Source organism: Anopheles moucheti, chromosome 2, assembly GCF_943734755.1.
Source record: "Anopheles moucheti chromosome 2, idAnoMoucSN_F20_07, whole genome shotgun sequence".
In the NCBI taxonomy this organism is placed as follows: domain Eukaryota; kingdom Metazoa; phylum Arthropoda; class Insecta; order Diptera; family Culicidae; genus Anopheles; species Anopheles moucheti.
In genome coordinates, this window is record NC_069140.1 from 10,004,218 (window position 1) to 10,022,635 (window position 18,418).

Genomic DNA, 18,418 nt, shown 5'->3' on the forward strand with positions numbered 1-18,418 from the left:
TTACCCAGCCATAATTTGTCAACCGGCGAAGCGTGAAAAACAATCGCCCAGACCTCGCCTTAAACGGAATGTGATATTAAAGCTATCACATTAAAACCGGGTGTTCAAGTTAGCCGAGCTTAAGTGCTCCTTTCTTTATGTAGAACCCAAGCGAACCCAAGTCCACACGAGCGTTTGTAGTTCCCACCGATGCAGTAAAACATTCGGCCAAGTTATGCTCAATGAACAACATTAGCCTTCACAAGCGGTAGACAAAGAAGCAACTCAGAAAGGAGGAATAATAAAAAAAAACCTCCACAAGCCATGCGGTGCATATATGGTGGGGAAAATATGTTTTCTCTCCCCATCTTTCTCCTCCCGCTATAAACAAACATATTATTTTTCCCGATGGACACATTTACCGTTGCGCAGCAGAGAACGGCCCGGACGTATCGTGTGCCGTACGGAACGGAAAGTGTGAGAACTTTACAATCCGGTTCCATCTTGGCGCTTCAACCATCGACCTTTTGCTAGTTTTTTTTTTTTCGTTTTAGGAAAATATGTTTACCAAACGATCACAATGTGTGAATTTATTTGCAATGCAAAATTAGTTCCACCTCCCGTTCGTTTGTTTTAGTCGAACGATCATAAACTTACGTTGCCAAAGTGGGACGAACAGGGCAGCTTTAATTTATTGACCGTAATAAGTGACGTTGCTTCTGCTTTGGTTACGGACCGAACGCAAACACACGAAATAAAACTCTAATGTTGGACCATATATAAAGCCAAGAACAAAAACATTTCTCCTCTACTTAACCGCAATTTAGTGCCAATAAAATCTGTTCAAATAGCTCAATTGCTGCTTAGCGGACGGGAATCCGACACTTAAGCTGTGCCACCAGTGCTGTAATCGAACGGTGAACGGTAACCATCCTTTTTTTATTTCTGCCAGTTGACAGATCTACCCTGCAGTGGTCATTCATCAACAAGCGGCATGGAGATGGGCGTATAAAAGTCGAAAAAAACACCGACCGGACACACAGAACCATGCATGGTGAAGAGAAACAAAAGTGTGTTCAAAATAAAAATCCTACAAAGTACAATCACCGCCCGAGCTCTCGATGCGTTCGCATGGATCTCCTGTAAAAAGTGTCCGGACGAACCGGTTGAACGTTCACAATCAAACATGGTACGCTCGTTGCCCAGTTCCTTTAGGTCGGTTCAGCTACCGCCTTTTGAATAATCTGTCAACAGACAGGCACTACGGATCTACGGATCCGAATGTCTAATCTACCCGCATCGCACAACCCGAAGAATGTGTTTGTTTAAATGCGAAAGGGATGCATTCTGTACGGGGAATCGGATCGTCCGCACACGAAATCGATTGATTACAGTAGCAAAATGTTTACGTTTGTATTCAGCACTCGGATCACGTGAACGTTCACAGCAACGAGATGCATGAAGAGTGCAAAAAAAGGTGAAGATTAAATAGGAGTTGCTGTTTTTTTTATCTATTCTCACATCAGTTTCCAACGATTTCGGAACCTAATCTGCTAGTTCCATGAGTTTCTAATTCTGATTTTATTCATTGTGATACATTTCTAATCAAAGTGGTACGTAGTAGAAGTTTTTTTCATAGCTTTTGTTTATAATGTATTGTAATATGAATAATCAATTAGTAGACTTAATCCACAATTAATAACGCTCCATTCTACACAAATATGGCCTCAGACCGTGGGTTTGAATGTCAACAAAACAAAGATCGCTCTAATCAAGTAATTGTATTAACCATCAATTAACCAATCAATTAAGTTATTTATCGTGATCTAACCATCAATCAACTGCATCAAATGTCGTAAAAGTGAAGCTTTTTTAGCTGGCCTTCATTTCTGGAAATGGATTAAAAAAAATGGTTCGATAAATAACGATATGGTGGAGACGCATGGTCTTTCTGGGAAGTACACTCAGAGGATCGAGAGAAAGAAAAAAGAAACAATGTGTCAACGAGTTGCTAAAAATTCAGGGTTTTAAAACAAATTAAAAAATATTTTCTTTTTTTGTACACAAACGGCTACGTTTTTGATTATCAGACATAAAGATTCAGCCATAACGATATGGTGGAGACGCATGGTATTTCTTGGAAGTATACTAAGGGGATCGATAGAAAGAAAAAAGAAACAATGTGTCAACGAGTTGCTAAAAATTATACGGCTACGTTTTTTCATAACAGACATAAAGAAACAATTATAATATACCAAAAATCCTTTATATTTAAATTAATTAATTAATTAATCAATAAACGGCAAACAAATGAACAAAAACTTTAATGAATGAAAATAAAATAATAATTAAGCATTAATTACTGACTACATCATCGTCAGAATGATGAATACTTCGGACAACCACAATGCACAAAGAACTAACATAACATATGGAAGTATTTTCTGAAAGTGAACAAGTATTAAAAATTTCACACAAAAACACCATGTGCTATGTGCATCCATTTAGCTTATCCTCCAAGCTCTATATGGAACAGTGTAGGGCCTTGACCTTTCTAGTCGCAACGTGGTGAACAAGCATAACGAACAGAAAAAGCTCACCCTCGCACACATTTTCAATCAGTGTAAATAGAGCTTCCGTTGAGTTTTTTGCCAGCCGACCATCGATGCCGCTCGTGGGGCACTGTGCAAATTTGCACTCCATTTGTCGTACCGTACAGAAGGACGCGAAAAATTCCAATACAACTACGCCAAACGATCCGTTTTGGAGGAGCTTCTCCTCGGACAGTGCGCACTCCCGAAGCCATTTGGTTAATTAAGTCCTTCTGCTTTTTCCGTTTCCGAATTCACTCTAATCTACTTTTTTATGGGGGCGAGAGTGGGGTGGTATATTGTGTACTTTCTCTCCTTCATTCTAGTACCTTTTCGGTGTTCACCCACTCACCTCCGCACGTACCACACTCAATTCTTATCGGTTGATGATCACACGTGGGCGCGATCGGTATCTCGACGATAAGGAGCACATGCTTCCCGGCCATTCCTTCGTGAACCCAATCCAAACAGTGTTGAGCTTTCAACTGTCCGATTGTGTTTGACCAACATTCGAGTTGCTTTTTTCCACGGTCTCGGTCTTCCTGTACACAGTGCAGATTTATGTTTTCTTTTATTTTTCCACCGTTGCACACGTTTTGTACGTTGCCGTTGCGATTTTTCTAGCGGATCTTCCGCCCCAGCTTATGCACCGGCACGTCCAGCTGCAGGCGTCGACTAATGCACACCTTGCATACGCTATACGCTGGCGAGCACCTGCCAACCGCACCGAGCGCCGGCTGACCGAAAGACTCGTCACCCGGTTTTATAGGGCGACCGAGGTTTTAAGTGCGCCAGCGTGCTCGCCCCGGGGACGCCAGCCGGAATAGCAATTTTCATTTCCGCTCCAGAACAAACAAATCCATTAAAATCCGACACCATATTTTGCATTGCCGAGGATTTTGCCACCTTCCGTCGTTGGGTTTTGGGGGTATTTTCTGCTTCTGTGGATTGTGTGCACTGCTTGCTACCCGCGTTCCCTGTGTGCTGATATTGTCCGGCACCCTTTAAAGGGAGCTTATCCATGGTCTCTTTCATTCCCTCCCTGCCATGCTACCTTTTCCAACTACTTTTCCACTAACAACAGCTCACCATTTCTTTCAATCGAGAAAATGCTTTAGCCGTTTTTTACTTGACCAAGAAAAAAAACGCGAGATTTCGAATATTGCTCGATTGAAGAAAGACGCTCGCGGTTTACACTTGGCCGCGAAAACTTACGCCTTGCAGGTGGAACCAAACCTTACTATTTCCCACTACACCGCGGATTAGGAACGAAGATGAAAGTGCACCGAGTGGAGTGTAGAAACTGTTACGAATCAACTTTTCCCAACCAGCCCGGAAGCCCGGAAGCGAGCCAGTTGTGCGATCGGTGTGACGGTACGAAAGGAACTCAAGGAAGTTTCAAGTCGAAACGTGCACGGCAGAGTTCGCTACTTCTGCTCGGCAAGCGACGGAACCAGACGGTCCTCAAGCATACAAACAAGCAGGTAGCGCTGGTAGTCGATGGGCAGAAACCCTCAACCCGCTTGGAAAAGAGCAAAGCCAGCGCCAACGATGCGGATATGAAAGGTAGTAAAGATGTCCGAAGTCACACAATCTCGGGACGGTGGTGAAAAGTAATGGTAAGTGGGTTTCATAAATTTGACCAAAAATATTGTTTCTCAGATCTTTAAGCAGGGCACTGGTTGCAGCCACGGAAATCGGATGTGATCGTACTCATAGAAGTAAAAACTGTCATCTGAAAGGTGAGGATATGTAAGAGAAAGGGATTTGTAAGACTTTGAATATCTCTAGAATATCTCTTTCATACATTATTTAACAATTCTATAATAGAAACTTCAAAAACGCTTCTTTTCTTTTTATCTTTTTTTCTTTTTTTCTCTCTTCTTTAAGCTTTTTCTTTCTAAAAACCATTTTTTTTTAAACCATGAGATTTTACAGAATATCTTGATATAATCTTTTAATAACACCTTTATAAAGGCGCAGACCGAGGCAAAATCCGACCTGGACAAAACCCCCGTAGCAACGATTGACTATCCGGCTAAGTGGTAAAAATAAGTCGATACGCTCAGGCCGTTCTAACGAAACAAAAATCTTTTAAAAATAGTAGTCTGAAAAGATCTATACAGTACTAAGTACTTAACCACCCCCAAGACAGCATTTTGCATCCTTTTCAACAATAATTTGAAAAAGGATGTGTTGTTAGATAAGATGACAAGTTTTATTTCACTTCTTCCAATATGACGGCTTTTGCAAGCTGACAAGTTTTACTATAACAATTTTTCGTATCTTTTATATTATTGTTTAAAAGACAATCTCTGGACATGATTTGAATTCGCATTTAGTTTCCATTGAAAGAAGATTTTTCAGCTACGTAATTGGATCATTGTCCATCATTGAGTTTTTGTACTCTGAATGCGTTCTAATTATTCTTTACAGCAGCCAGCAGCAGCAGATACAACTATAGAAAAGGACCTTAAAACTGGAACAAAATAATGCTACTAAATCTACCGATGATACTATCTACATAGAGATGCTAAAACACGTATTGTCATGTGGGATCGTTTTTCCAGTTTCTATCAGTCGATACATTTTTTGTGTCTTTTGCTGTTTGTTTCACTCTTCGGATATGACAAGAACGGATCGTTGAGTCCCTTTTTTGTTTTGCTTTTGCCTCTGTCTAGTCGACAGCATAGTTGTCCACTGTTTGGAAGATAATTGATTAATGTTCGGTGAACCGTTCGAACCTTTTTCTTGGTTGTCACCTTCGCTTGTACACACATACACAGATACTTTCTTTCATCCCCTCTCCCTCCCCCTCTCCATCTTCTCTCTCCTCCACCACTATCTTCGTACATATGCACCAAACTTGCTATCCAATCAGGGAAAAGCGTTAGTGCCCATGAGCGTCTACAACTTCATCTTCGGACGCGTAATGTTGCGGATCATTGCGGATCAGCTCCATAAAACTAATTAATTGCTATGGGTGGACAATGTGAGCGGTGTCAGCAACTGGCGTTCACCGCCGCTTACCAACCAATTAGGTTGTAGTAGTAGGATAGAAGCGCTTAACGTGCAAGGCTGTTCAATTCGCTAAATTCGATTAGTTCGGTATACATGTTAGTGCAACACCCACAAATAGTCGATTTGGTTATACATTTGCTATGGTATATTAACGCAGAAAATGGCCTAAGTTTATCAAACTTGCTATTTATGTACAGAAAAGTGTAACGTGCATTTGGATAAAAGCCAATGAAAACAAATTTGAGATAATTCTAATGTTAACATTGCATAAAATTACTCATGCATTTTCATTTCCTTCATCATTTTGGGAATCGCTACAACAACAGTCATGTATGAAGATTACGGCAAAATTTCCATGTGTAGTTTTCATCATTTTGAGAATCGTTTCAACAGCAGCCTTTCCAAGGACACAGGATAATTTTGCACTCTGAATGCGTATGAGCCTTTTCCAACTAATGCTATAAAGGCAAGGATATTAAGTTTGCTATAATGAAAAATAATACCTAATAACCTATCAAATTCAAAGGAAGAAAAAGGATATTAAACCATAAGGACTTTTAAAGATTATTGTAGATTATACCACGAAAGTAAACCATAAAATTTACGAGGATATTTTAGTATAATTTAGTTTGCTTCAATTAACGGATACCATAAAATTTTCAAAACACGACCAACGATAATCTTGTAATAATGAAATTGATGAGTTATGAGTTGATGAATAAAACAATTAAAAATTAAAATGTTAGCTTGTCCGGACAATTTATGAACAGAAAAACATTACATGTTCAAAAAGCACCCCAAAAATGAGTTCAAATTTTCGGTGCGTATTTATATTTTTTCTTTTTTTTTCGTTCATGATTCGTGTGTGAGTCATGGTCGTTCTTACAATAAATTTTTTCAAGAGTTGAAAACCAAACGTAAAAAGAGTGAATTTAAAAATATAAAACCTTCATGACCGGAAAATTAGCATGGATCACCACATTGCACATTTCAACGAACGGCATTTGCTTCGTTCAAATCAAGATATAGAGAAAATATATTCGAAGTGATTCCTTAACAACCTTGGCGAGTGGAATGTCATTGTTTGTCAAAATTGTGTACGCCGAAATCAGCAACTTCATCGCGCTGCGAGACTCATTTTCTTATTTTCATAAAATATCCACGAACTAGAATCATGTCGGACAAGGAAAACAAGGAAAAGCCCAAGCTTGATCTAGGTCTTCTGGAGGAAGATGATGAATTTGAAGAGTTTCCCGCCGAAGGTATGATATAGTAATGTGTTCGATATAGACAAAGGCTAAAGCTGCATCCTTTGCCTGGTGCTTGATTAACTAATGTTTCTTCTCCATGTTCTCTTCCACAGACTGGACCGGAAACAAGGAGGATGAGGAAGAACTGAGCGTTTGGGAAGACAATTGGGACGATGATAATGTGGAAGATGATTTCAATCAGCAGCTGCGTGCACAGCTCGAGAAGCACAAGTGATTGTCGTACATTTATTTCTCAAGGGAACAAACAGGTTAAATAAATGTTAAACTAAACGTCCAGTGCGCTGCTTGGTTTATTGTGAGGTGGATGCTTCCTCATCCTCATTGGCACGAATCATCATGAGGGAAAATTTGAACAGATCAAACTCCCCTATCTTTTGCCCGTCCTTGTAATGGTACGTATCTAGACAATTCTCACAGATGTAGGCAGGATCGAATATGTGCCGATTACTGTTTTGTACTATGTATTGTGCCTGACAATGGCCACATATATTGCATGGAACATCACGAGCCAAACCGTACGAATTAAGCCACGGGTAGCGTGCCCTCGTTAGAATATCCGAAGTTGCCAACAGTCGGCAATCACTTACCACGAATAAATGTTCGCAGTTTCCCTGATGTTGGTACAGCTGAAACGAAAGATTCTTCATAAGCACGCACTACATCATGTGCCAGCGGGATCGCCTTACCTGAGGGTACCCTAGACGAAATTTTAAATCTCCAAAGCGCGTTTCTTCCATTCGTTTCGTTTTCAGCTCTCCGATTAGGGATTGCCGCTCGGCCCATTTCCGAATTTCCGCCGAATAGTCATGATTCGCCTCATCCCTGAAGTCATTGTAGAACGTATCGTGGATGAAAAAGAACCCTGGTTTCGGGAGCGATTCAGTTGATTCCGTCGTTCTGTTTTCACTAATTTCGTAATACGGTCCCGAATCGCAATGGCAAAAGATTGCATCCTTCAGTTCGGTTAGGTACTGTGAGCTGAGTACGTAATACTCTTGACTAAACTTTGGGTGCCCTAACCGTCGCCCTGCTTTGTACTTGAAGGGCTCATAAAAGCGCACCACCAGTAGCATTTCGTGAAACGGGACCAAATCCTTCACGAGTTCCAGATCCTGCTTCCTTTCCATGTATTTGTGACGATTGTACCGTAGCTTTACGTCTATATTTCGTTGATCCTTGGCATTCCGACGTTCGAATACCCGTTGCACACAGTTGAATCGTGCTGCCTTGCTGGGCATCTCTCCCATCTTTGGTCTGACGGTGGTCGGACGATGTGGTTGAAACGGTCGCACCGGTATATCCTTTGCGCTGGACAGATGGCCAACATCGACCGTCTCAAGCAACTTATCGAATTCGGCATTGTTGCCCCCGAGACCCATCGCTTCCATGATATCGTGATCGGAATCAATGATCTTATTCAATCGGTCCGGAACCAGTTCCTGCTGAAACTCGGCCAACGCATCCCACACGGACACAATTTTCTCCGTCCTTGGGTAGTATATGTTTTCCATCGTTGATTATTGTTTCTGTAAAATGATAAATTTATCACAATGTGCCACCAAGCGCCCAACGAACTGAAGCAGCTTTTGTCTTTTGCTTTTCACTTTTTTTAACCAACACAACAATCACGAACAGCTGTCAAAATCAAAACATTTGATTGTTTACCTTCCATTGCACTGCATCTTCACATGCATTTAGAACCAATAGGAATATTAAATACACGCTCTGCAAACTCTGTTTCAACACCAGTTCCCGTAACAAGTGCGAACTTCTGATTTCATCCAGGAAATTCATCTAAAACTGCATCACACAATAAAGCTTTGACCGAAGTAGTGAACACATTTTGAACGCAATGCAACCCGCGAGCTGTTCAACGGAGTAACGCAGTGTTTTCACCGGGCAAAATTACGTAAACTGTCAGGCCAAAACTTCAACATACAGGAAAAAGTCCCAAATCAAGATGAGAATACGATGATTTCGTAAATAAATCATCGGAATCGAAATACTACATGGATTGGAAGCGTTCGTAAAGTTTCCTTCCTGCCGTACCGTAGTTCTAGTAAGCGCAGAACGTGTGCTGGATGGTTTGTTTTCTTTTCTGTAGCTGTGAATCCGCGAAATTGTGGTTGGCGCAAGTTGGTGTGGATGGGCACAATAGTTGGAAAAAGTGTTGGCTAATATCGCTCGATATTTAAGGGGGCAGCAGTGCTTTTGCTGCATACGTGCTGGTGCTATTTTTGTTCGCTGCGAGAAGGTCAGTTTGGCTTTAACGAACGATAAATCCGTGGCTAGCTAAATTTCGCAGTTATTACAATTAGCTGCCTGCTGTCTCGTTTAGTCGTACTGTTTACTTGACGAGCTAGTAGTATGTTTTGCGATTACGCGTTGTCAAGCCTCAGCGCCTGTGTTCTTTCATCATAAACAAGCACACAAACTACACAAATGCACACCTAAACACACAGCAGCCACTCGTTCTTCTCAAGCAGCTGATTGACCCAAATCGTCTCAGTAAACAAATTGTGTGTGAAAACTTTGCAATAACATCTTATCCGTGGGGTTTCTCGTTGCAGCAGCATCATCTGACGATACACGAACGAGACCATCTAATACTAAACAATCGTCCATTCGATTTGGGTGTTTGGAGTGGTGTGCTGACCGCTAGTATGTCGGGTTCGTCGTCTACGAACAAGCCAGACCAGCAACAGCATCAAGAACGGGAAACTGAACCGCAGCAACAACCACAACAACCGCTGGATGAAACAGCTCAGGAACAGCATTGCTCCCAGCAGCAACCGAAATGGGTGTGCGAATATTGTACATACGAAAACTATCCATTGTCTCTTAAATGTATCATGTGCAAAGGGTCGAAGCCACTTCTTAAGGAGGATATCTTTCGGTAAGTATCGTTCAATGCCGTGCTGAGTACGTAAAGTGCGTGATCATAGTGAATAACAAACTTTCACTCTCTGTTTCTTCCGTTCGCTTTCGCTTCGATTGTGCGTGATGTGCAGCCTAAGTCCAACGCAGCAGCTCAGTGCGACGAATAGATCGAACCCAAATCTGGCGAGTGGTGCTGTAAAATCGACAACAGTCGCAGAGCTTGATACCAATCAGCGATGGCCATGCACGGCATGTACCTATCTGAATCTTCCCCACACCAGACGGTGTCTGCAGTGCGACACCGTGCGCAAGGAGGACGTGATCCCGATGCAGCAACAGCTCCAACAACAAAAACCATCTCCCCCAAAAGTGATAAGCGAGTACGATAGCATTAGCGATCAGTTGAATGCAATGAACATTTGCCGTAGTGCCAGCCCCGGGGACGATGGAACTGTGTGCACAAGCGATACTGGAAGTGGTAAGCGGAATCGCAACAATTCACCAGCATCGGGTGCATCGTACGGTACCAGCTCACGATTAGCAACGTCCGCACCCGACAGTGAACCGGTCGGAAAGGGCTGTGCGAGCGACTCCAAACACTCACCGTCTCCCGTGTCCTCTTCGCCCGTCAGTACGATGGGCCGGGCCGTGGCCAGCTCACCGGTCAACACAGGAAAATGGTTCTGTTCTGTTTGTACGTACGAAAATTGGCCGAAATCGCTCAAGTGTTCAATGTGCTTGCATCCGCGTGACTCCCCGAGCAGTAACGTAGGAAACAAAAGTACTCAAGCGACCGCTAAAGCGTCCCCGGAACACGACGAGAACAGTATCAACGTGGCGAGCAACATCATGGTAAACAACAAGCGTAATCAACAGTTTGTCGGCCACGCCGACTCCATAAACAATATGGATGCCTGCAAGCAGGAACGTTACCTGCAGCTGTTGCGTCGACAACCGGACTGGGACTGGTTGAATGCATGCGTCGGTATAGCGGAAAATAATATTGGCGCTGTGGAAGCGTACCTGGAGTGTGGTGGCGATCCAAGCCGGGCCCTTACATCGGCCGAAGCGTTTCTAATTAGCCGGAACAATTGTGCATTTGATGTGGGCCACACGCTGATTCATTTAGCGATACGGTTTCATCGCGACGAGATGTTGCCGCTGCTGTTGGCACAAATTTCCGGCTCGGGCCCAGGTATCAAGCGAGTGCCAGCGTACGTAGCGCCGGATCTTGCCAGCGACATACGCCGCCACTTTGCCCAATCGCTACGTATACGCAAAGCTTCGTTCAACTGCCAGTTCGTGAATGAACATGCCACCTTTTCGCTGCCGGCCGACATCGAGGAGCTTCCGCTGGTGCTGCAGGAGCAGCTGTACGAGGAGTTGCTGGACAAGGATGCGCAAAAGCAGCTGGAAATGCCACCGCCCGCACTAAACTGGTCGCTGGAAATTACGGAACGGCTCGGTTCCCGGCTGATGGTGCTTTGGAATCGTAGCGCTGGCGACTGTTTGCTCGATTCCGTCTTACAGGCTACGTGGGGCGTATTTGATCGTGACAATACGCTCCGACGAGCGTTGGCTGACAGCTTGCACCAGTGCAGCCATATGTAAGTAGCCAAAAACTGGGCTTGAAAGTAATTCTTTACTCTCTAACCGTTGCGATTTTCTGCAGCTTTTACCCACGCTGGAAGGAGAACGAACTATTCCAGGCGGCGTTGCTTCAGTACACCGTCGGTGAGATGCAGCTAGAGAAAGACTGGAACACGCTACTCTCGTTGGCTAGTCATCCCGGTTCGTCCCTAGAGCAACTACACATCTTTGCCCTGGCACACATCATGCGCCGACCGATCATTGTGTACGGTGTGAAGTACGTGAAAAGTTTTCGCGGCGAAGACATTGGATTGGCCCGGTTCGAGGGTGTCTATCTACCGCTACTGTGGGAACAGAGCTTCTGTATCACATCGCCGATCGCGCTTGGCTACACACGTGGTCACTTTAGTGCACTTGTACCGACCGATCCGTACTCCCGAATCGATGCAACTCGGGACGACCGGGAAGACATAACCTTTTTGCCTCTAATGGACTGTGAGATGAAGCTGTTGCCGATTCATTTTCTGACCAAAAATGAGGTAATGTCACTGCTGTCGATACAATTATGTGTAATTTGTTTAAACTATTTATCTCCGTCTCTCCCAAGATTGGTCGCGAAGAAATGCTGATTCGCCAATGGCTAGAAGTATGCGAAACCGAAGGAGGATTGCTTGTCGCACAGCAGAAGCTTCACAAACGTCCATTATTAGTCGCTCAACTGCTTGAGGAATGGCTTAACCACTATCGTAGGATAGCGTACGTACAGCATTATTTGATTTGATGGTTACAAAGTACCTTCCTAACCCGTTTCCCTTTTTTATTTTACCTCTCTTTGCAGGATCTCGAGGCTGTTTTAAAATAGAAATCGTTCTACTTCGTGCTAGCGTGTAGTACAGTATTGCGGAAGATCCTGTACATGTCCGGCTGGTGCAGACAGATCAGCCAGGCTTTAAATTTACAACGCTTCCAAGCTAATCGTTCCCCTAGTCCTGTTGCACGGGTCATTACGGAAATGCTTAAAATTCGTGATTTTGTCCACTACGGTAGGTTACGTAGCCTGGTTTAGATAGTAGCGCATCGTTTCCTTTCTACGAGCACACACACAGACACGTGCGTGTCAACCGATGGCATAATTTTCTCCTTGGCGAAATATATCGCATTTTTTTTAAGCATTATCCCATTGTGCCGTGGATGTTGACGCATATGGGATGGCGCAAACAGCCAGCGTACAACCAGTTTTTACCTTTTGCTGCGAATGTGAAAAATCAACCTAAAGCTGTGAAAAATTAAATGCAAAACAATTCTAAGCCGTTCCTCTTCCTTCGCGGGAGGTTCGCGATATCATTTTAACTAAAAAGAAGGCATTACGGTATGGGTGCTACTTACTCTATTTGTATCGAAATCTTATCAAGAGAGTATATTTTTGTATCCGTTTTTCTCCACCCAATAGTATATTCCTTCCTATTGTGTATCATGGCGAGACATAGCCGGAGTTTGTTTTATGAAATAGAAAACCAGTGTTTAATGTCCCTGTTAACAAGTTTATTCCAAGTAAGATTCAAACTATCCTCCCCATTGAATGCGTCCGGCCGTTTGATGAAACGGGGGACATTTTAATCCTTTCATCTACTAGCACACCTATATATGCTTTTCATGAATATATTCCTCCAAATTGCTTACCTATCAAACAGCACTTACTCTCGTTAGGCGCGCATTGTGCCTTTTTGTAAAAGTAACGCGAATTAAACGAATTAATATCTCAAATCCATAGGCATGCAATGGTTTGCAGAGCATTTGCAAAGATGAATTTAATAGTGCCCGTTCTCGCATGAAAGTCAATTTCAATCCAGATTGAATCAAAAGTTGTTTGTTTGTTTTTTCTAAACAAAACTATACGAAATAGTTTGCGTGATAGCGTTGGAGGTTGAACTGGGAAAGGGATTGCACTTAGTGAAGAAAAGGTGTTACGTTGGAAATTGTGGATAAAATTACACCACTCATGTACGCACTATGGTAGGCAAGCGTGAGAAAAGCAGCGCCATCGTTTGGCGGCCTTTGCGATAAGACAAGGAATCTAGTAGAAAGCAGTAACATGGATTGCAGCTTGAAGGATACAGTTGGGAACAGATATGAAACTACCATAGTTATTTTCCGTACGTGTGTGTGTGTATCTGTGCGTGTGCGTGTGTGTGTGTGTCAAACACAGCATAACAATAGTAGATAAGCTAAAACGCAGTGCGCTCAGAGGCCGAACAATAATATAATGAACCTTATTCTAACAGTCATGCGCAATGGTGAATATAAAGATTGCGTGGAAGGCGCATAGTTTCGCTTAGCAATGAGTTTCAATTACAAGCAGTTGCGAATGTAGTGCAAGGAGAAAATAGATCTAATCTATGTTGAGGCGGCAGTTTCTTTCGTACTACTACTATTAATACTACCTTACCGATACCACAAAAACACATTGTTGAATATTGTTAAGTTTCAAAGTGAAGTTCGTTTACTTTTTCTGGGTTCAAAACTGGTAGCATGTATATAGTTACGTTCAGCATAACCACACGCGAAAGCTGTATGAAGCATTATGCATATATATATGTTTTAAAATAAATTATTTTTTTGCTCACAATGTAAACAATACCGTACGCAGCAAAGACCAATTGTAGTTGGAAATAGCGTGAAAGAAAAACAAATCTAATGAACAATCAATATGCGAAACTTGCGTGTCATTTAGACGGAGCCTACTAAATTCACTACGAAGTGGCATTATTTACTACCATCGCAACCGTATCATCACTGCTCGCCACGGATTTGCACATTTTGCTGCTGGGATTTAAACCGAACCGGTCGTACCGTTAAGAAAACAACAAGTTCAAACTTTCATGCGATCATGCCCTAAACGAGAAAAGTGGTTCCATGGTCGATCCGTGTCTAGCTCTCTCATCAGCGAACTCCATTAGTGCACGGTCGACCTTGGCCGACAAAATCAGCGTCGAACACGTTGTACGCCCACACATCAAGAGCAAATTTTAAAGAAACCCGTTACGGTGAACCCTCGCTATATGGGTAAACGCTTCGATTGAAAAGAGATTAGCAGAAGTTTGGTTTTGAACGGTAGTTTATTTCAATTCGGGTGAGAAATTCAAACAAGCTACGGTAAAAGAACGGAGTTTATCACATTTTAAACGCAAACGAAATTAACACTAGACAGATTTAGCATCTAACTGGTACCCTACGAGCCAGGATCGTCTATCGGTAGTATGGTCTGAACCCTCCGTAGCCCCCATAGCCGCTACCGTACCCGCCGTACCCTCCATACCCGCCATAGCCTCCGTATCCTCCATAACCTCCGTATCCACCATAACCACCGTAGCCACCATATTTGCCAGGATATCCTGCAAGGAGTTTGAAAGTCATTGATTAAATCAAACAAAGCTTAACTGCTGCTGCTCCTCTGTAATTTACCATATCCACCGTAGCCATATGGTTGATATCCTCCTCCGTAACCGCCATAGTTTCCGTACCCATTGTATCCGCTCCAGCCTCCACCATAGCCGCCATTATATCCTTGTAATAGCAAAGGAAATATTTAAAAGTTAATGCTGCCTTTCAATCCAACGGAGTAATTTAACACGTAAAGTCTGTATTGCTGGTTGTTTGGTTAAAGGTATTTTTGAAATGGTCGTTAAATTAACATCTTTTTAAATTTCAAAACATACTAGTTTTGGTTTAAATTAGTTAATAAAAATAACTCACGCAACGGTAATCATCCTGCGGAAAAGAAATCGTCGGAAAAAACTACTTTTAGCCTATTTTTTATGGTTTATAGATATTTTGAGCACACTATGTAAAATACTACAACAGAATAACGTGCACGTGTAACCAAAAAAAACATTCACCAGTATAGCAAACACAGCGTGGGAAATTGGCTTTCCGGCAAGCGTCACAAAAACGTCAGCAATCCGGACAGAGCAATACGAATTCAGCATTTCGAATCAATAAAACCTTACCTGTCCCTCCTAGCAAACCGTATCCAAAGGTCGCTGCCGCACCGGACACAATCGCAATCAAAACGAACAACGCAACCTGCAACACAATCAAGAGCGAAAATTGAACAAATAAGCAACACACATGCTCTGCTCTATAATGTAGCCTCTGTTTGGTGAAGATCGAGTCTCGGGACAGGGAAAAACATTCCCCCTTGATGCAGTTAATAGTCCATTGTTGTATTCTGGTGTAATGTTTCTTCTTTTTTTGGGATTTACTTGTTTAGTAATACACAAACATTCATTTTCCTTTTACAGTCGAGTTTTAAAAGAAAGTTTTGCAAAAATTTTAATTTCGTTTAAACAATGTATGTTTGAGTTGTATATTTTTAATTATTTATTTGTTCAGGCCTTCGCTCATTTATAAGCATGCTTCAACGAGATTTACACTTAATCTTTATGTAATTAAATCTTAGATATTAATTAACTATTTTTAAAACAAGTTTACACATCTCCTGTTGATCTTCGACTGTTTATTCTGTTCTTTTGTTAGTTATCGGAAAATATTGAAGAAAATGCTGGCAAAAACGGAGCGATGCAATGCAAAACTAGTGCAAAATTTTTCATTCGGTATGACAATTTACAAAAAAAAAAACGTTTAACGAAATCACCATAACTAATAGTACACTTACGGAACCGCGCAGCATTTTAGTCGTTTAAATTATTTCTTCACACTTTTCGCTAACTACTAGGAGACACTAGCAGGCAAAGTAGGCACACTGATTCGCACACTCGCGCCGTTCCAACGATTCTTTCACAGATCACAGCCGGACACTCGATCTCGACTAAGCACCGTCTGCTTGGATGCTTTCGCTTTTTATACACCACCCATCGAAAGCTCCCCACATCGCTTGTGCAGAACGCCGGCTACCGAGGAGAGCTGTTTCAGAGCCCTTCCATGGTTGTAGTGGGATGGTAGTGAAAGACGGTACAGCGCGGTACGGTAACGCGGCGACAGTTCCGCCGCATGGAACGCATGGAACCGCAAACATCTCACACATTCTCCCAAGAAGCAAAACGAACAGTCCACTTCCACCTAAATTGACACCACATGGACAGCGTTCGTGTGGCTTTGGTGCCACTCCGTTCGGTCCACTGTGCCTTTGAATGGTACCGATTCAAACCATTCCACACACGGTGTGTTGCGTATACGCATCAAGAAGCAGCGCTTCCTGCAGCTATGAATCATGCGCATGGTCATTGTTTTCGGGGGGTGGTGGCGTTGTTCGGCCAGGTGCGCGATACCTGCGCTACGCGAATGTACATGCGTTGTCTACAGGGCTACGGTCATCTCATCATCGGATGGGTCGGGTTTGGCGGAACAATGATCGGCACGGAAAAAAAGAGCACCACAGAAAAACAAATTGGTGCCCAGGGTCAGTTTTTAACCTTCGCCAGATGCCCGTACCATAAACAAGCATGGTCCGATGATTTGTCGCGGCTCCCTGTATTCGGTTTGCCTGTAGATAAAAAAAGCAGGGTGGAGTGCACATAAGGCTTCTTATTTTTGGGGAAGAACCTGGAACGTTTACAGCGATATAATGCCACACCAGCGACGCTAATCACACCTCTGCTCTGTGTACACATTCCGTAAAGGATGGTTTCTTTACTAATTGAAGGATTTTATGCAAATGTGATACCCGCTAGCACGTGAGAAGGCTGCATAATATCACCCATCGGTACGAAATTTCCTAGCAAAGAAATACTGCTTTACCATTAAGGCAAGATGTATTTAAATTTTCTATGAGTTGAGGCGGTAAGCGCACGTGTAAATTATTTTACAGGGTTCTGGAGTTTAAGTGACAAAATCGGAATAATATGTCTGAATTCTGTTTAAATTGAATAGGTCCAGGGCCACGAGAGTTGACCAAATGCTGACAAATTTGTCGAGTGACAAAATCAGCTTGTCAACTGCGAAAAACCACTGTTCTCCTAGTATCGGAAATCTGAAAAGAATTTTGTCAGCTCTCGTGGCCCTGCACCTAATTAGTTCACTACTTACCGATCAAAAGTTTCGTTCACAAATTTAGAAAGCTTTCGATTAGTAATTCATGAAAGCTTTGATCGATTTCCATTTCGAAGATCATCTTGAACGGAATCCAGAAATGGCTCCGATTTTGCCAGTTGAACTCGGAAACCCTGTACTCTGACGTGCCCTCCAAATGAATCTCTGTACGCAACTCATGCCTGATCGTTTGGGTCATAAGCATTACAATGCCCAAAAACGATCTCTTCATCTTCATCAACGTCACTTAATTAAAAACAAATTATCGATTGAATTCAATTGAAAATCCCTTTCACATGCGCATAGAACTCGACGCAAATGAATTTCGAATTAGCACGCTTCAATCTGCTTGTGACCCAGTTCTTTCACCGTACGCCTTTGGAACTTTAGCAAAGTACGACAGACGCCCACGGCTCACGTCCATATCGGAAGCCCCGCCAGCTGCTGGTTGATGTCGCATTGGCAGAGTTGGAACGTTAGAAATGATGTAACAGAATCCGCTTTCGGTTGCGGTTCTTCGTTACGGGCAAGGTCAGGCTAGGTGAATGACACCACATTCCAAATCCACACTCGAACGGAATACATATTTTAGACTTCGGAATGACTTCAAAACTATTCTTTTATGACTGTACTGTAAACATTTTAATTGCATCGCATACCGCATTGCGGATGGAAAGTGTAGCTCCAATCGCAATTGCACATATGCACGAAACCCTCTCATCTGGGGTGACAAATTAGTTGGCTACACGATCGGTAGAACAATTACCATCAAGCTGCATTTTCACACGCTTAAATCTTCACGCCAAGATGAGACCCCGCGGGGGGGAGGGTTTGGGATATATTTATGACAACCTGCGCTCCTTTTTCTAGTTCTAGTAGCGTTTTGACCTCTCGCATGTTCCGAATGATGTCACGGTAAACATGGGCACCGCACCGTGCTAGCTGCATACACTGCGTACCGCTTTGTTGCGCAGCTTGACCGCTAGCTTTAGATGAACTTTATCGTCTGTAAAACAAAGAAAAACAAAGCTGGTTTTA

The 18,418-nt window shown here is 42.7% G+C and overlaps 3 protein-coding genes across 3 annotated transcripts; 2 read left to right on the top strand and 1 right to left on the bottom strand.

Annotated features, from left to right (window-relative positions):
* Nucleotides 1-6,689: 6,689 nt before the first annotated feature.
* On the top strand, nucleotides 6,690-7,138 carry LOC128310820 (26S proteasome complex subunit SEM1). The gene is made up of 2 exons (XM_053047542.1): nucleotides 6,690-6,853; nucleotides 6,955-7,138. Exons 1-2 carry the CDS (start codon nucleotides 6,766-6,768, stop codon nucleotides 7,074-7,076), a joined length of 210 nt encoding a protein of 69 aa, XP_052903502.1. The 5' UTR covers nucleotides 6,690-6,765; the 3' UTR covers nucleotides 7,077-7,138.
* A 6-nt stretch (nucleotides 7,139-7,144) lies between these two features.
* On the bottom strand, nucleotides 7,145-8,667 carry LOC128310819 (snRNA-activating protein complex subunit 3). Its single transcript, XM_053047541.1, has 3 exons — nucleotides 8,528-8,667; nucleotides 7,549-8,388; nucleotides 7,145-7,488 (listed from the first exon to the last, which is right to left on the bottom strand). Exons 2-3 carry the CDS (start codon nucleotides 8,371-8,373, stop codon nucleotides 7,153-7,155), a joined length of 1,161 nt encoding a protein of 386 aa, XP_052903501.1. The 5' UTR covers nucleotides 8,374-8,388; nucleotides 8,528-8,667; the 3' UTR covers nucleotides 7,145-7,152.
* A 656-nt stretch (nucleotides 8,668-9,323) lies between these two features.
* LOC128307015 (ubiquitin thioesterase trabid) lies at nucleotides 9,324-13,968 on the top strand. Its single transcript, XM_053044723.1, has 5 exons — nucleotides 9,324-9,758; nucleotides 9,874-11,349; nucleotides 11,415-11,871; nucleotides 11,940-12,088; nucleotides 12,171-13,968. Exons 1-5 carry the CDS (start codon nucleotides 9,526-9,528, stop codon nucleotides 12,187-12,189), a joined length of 2,334 nt encoding a protein of 777 aa, XP_052900683.1. The 5' UTR covers nucleotides 9,324-9,525; the 3' UTR covers nucleotides 12,190-13,968.
* Nucleotides 13,969-18,418: the final 4,450 nt, after the last annotated feature.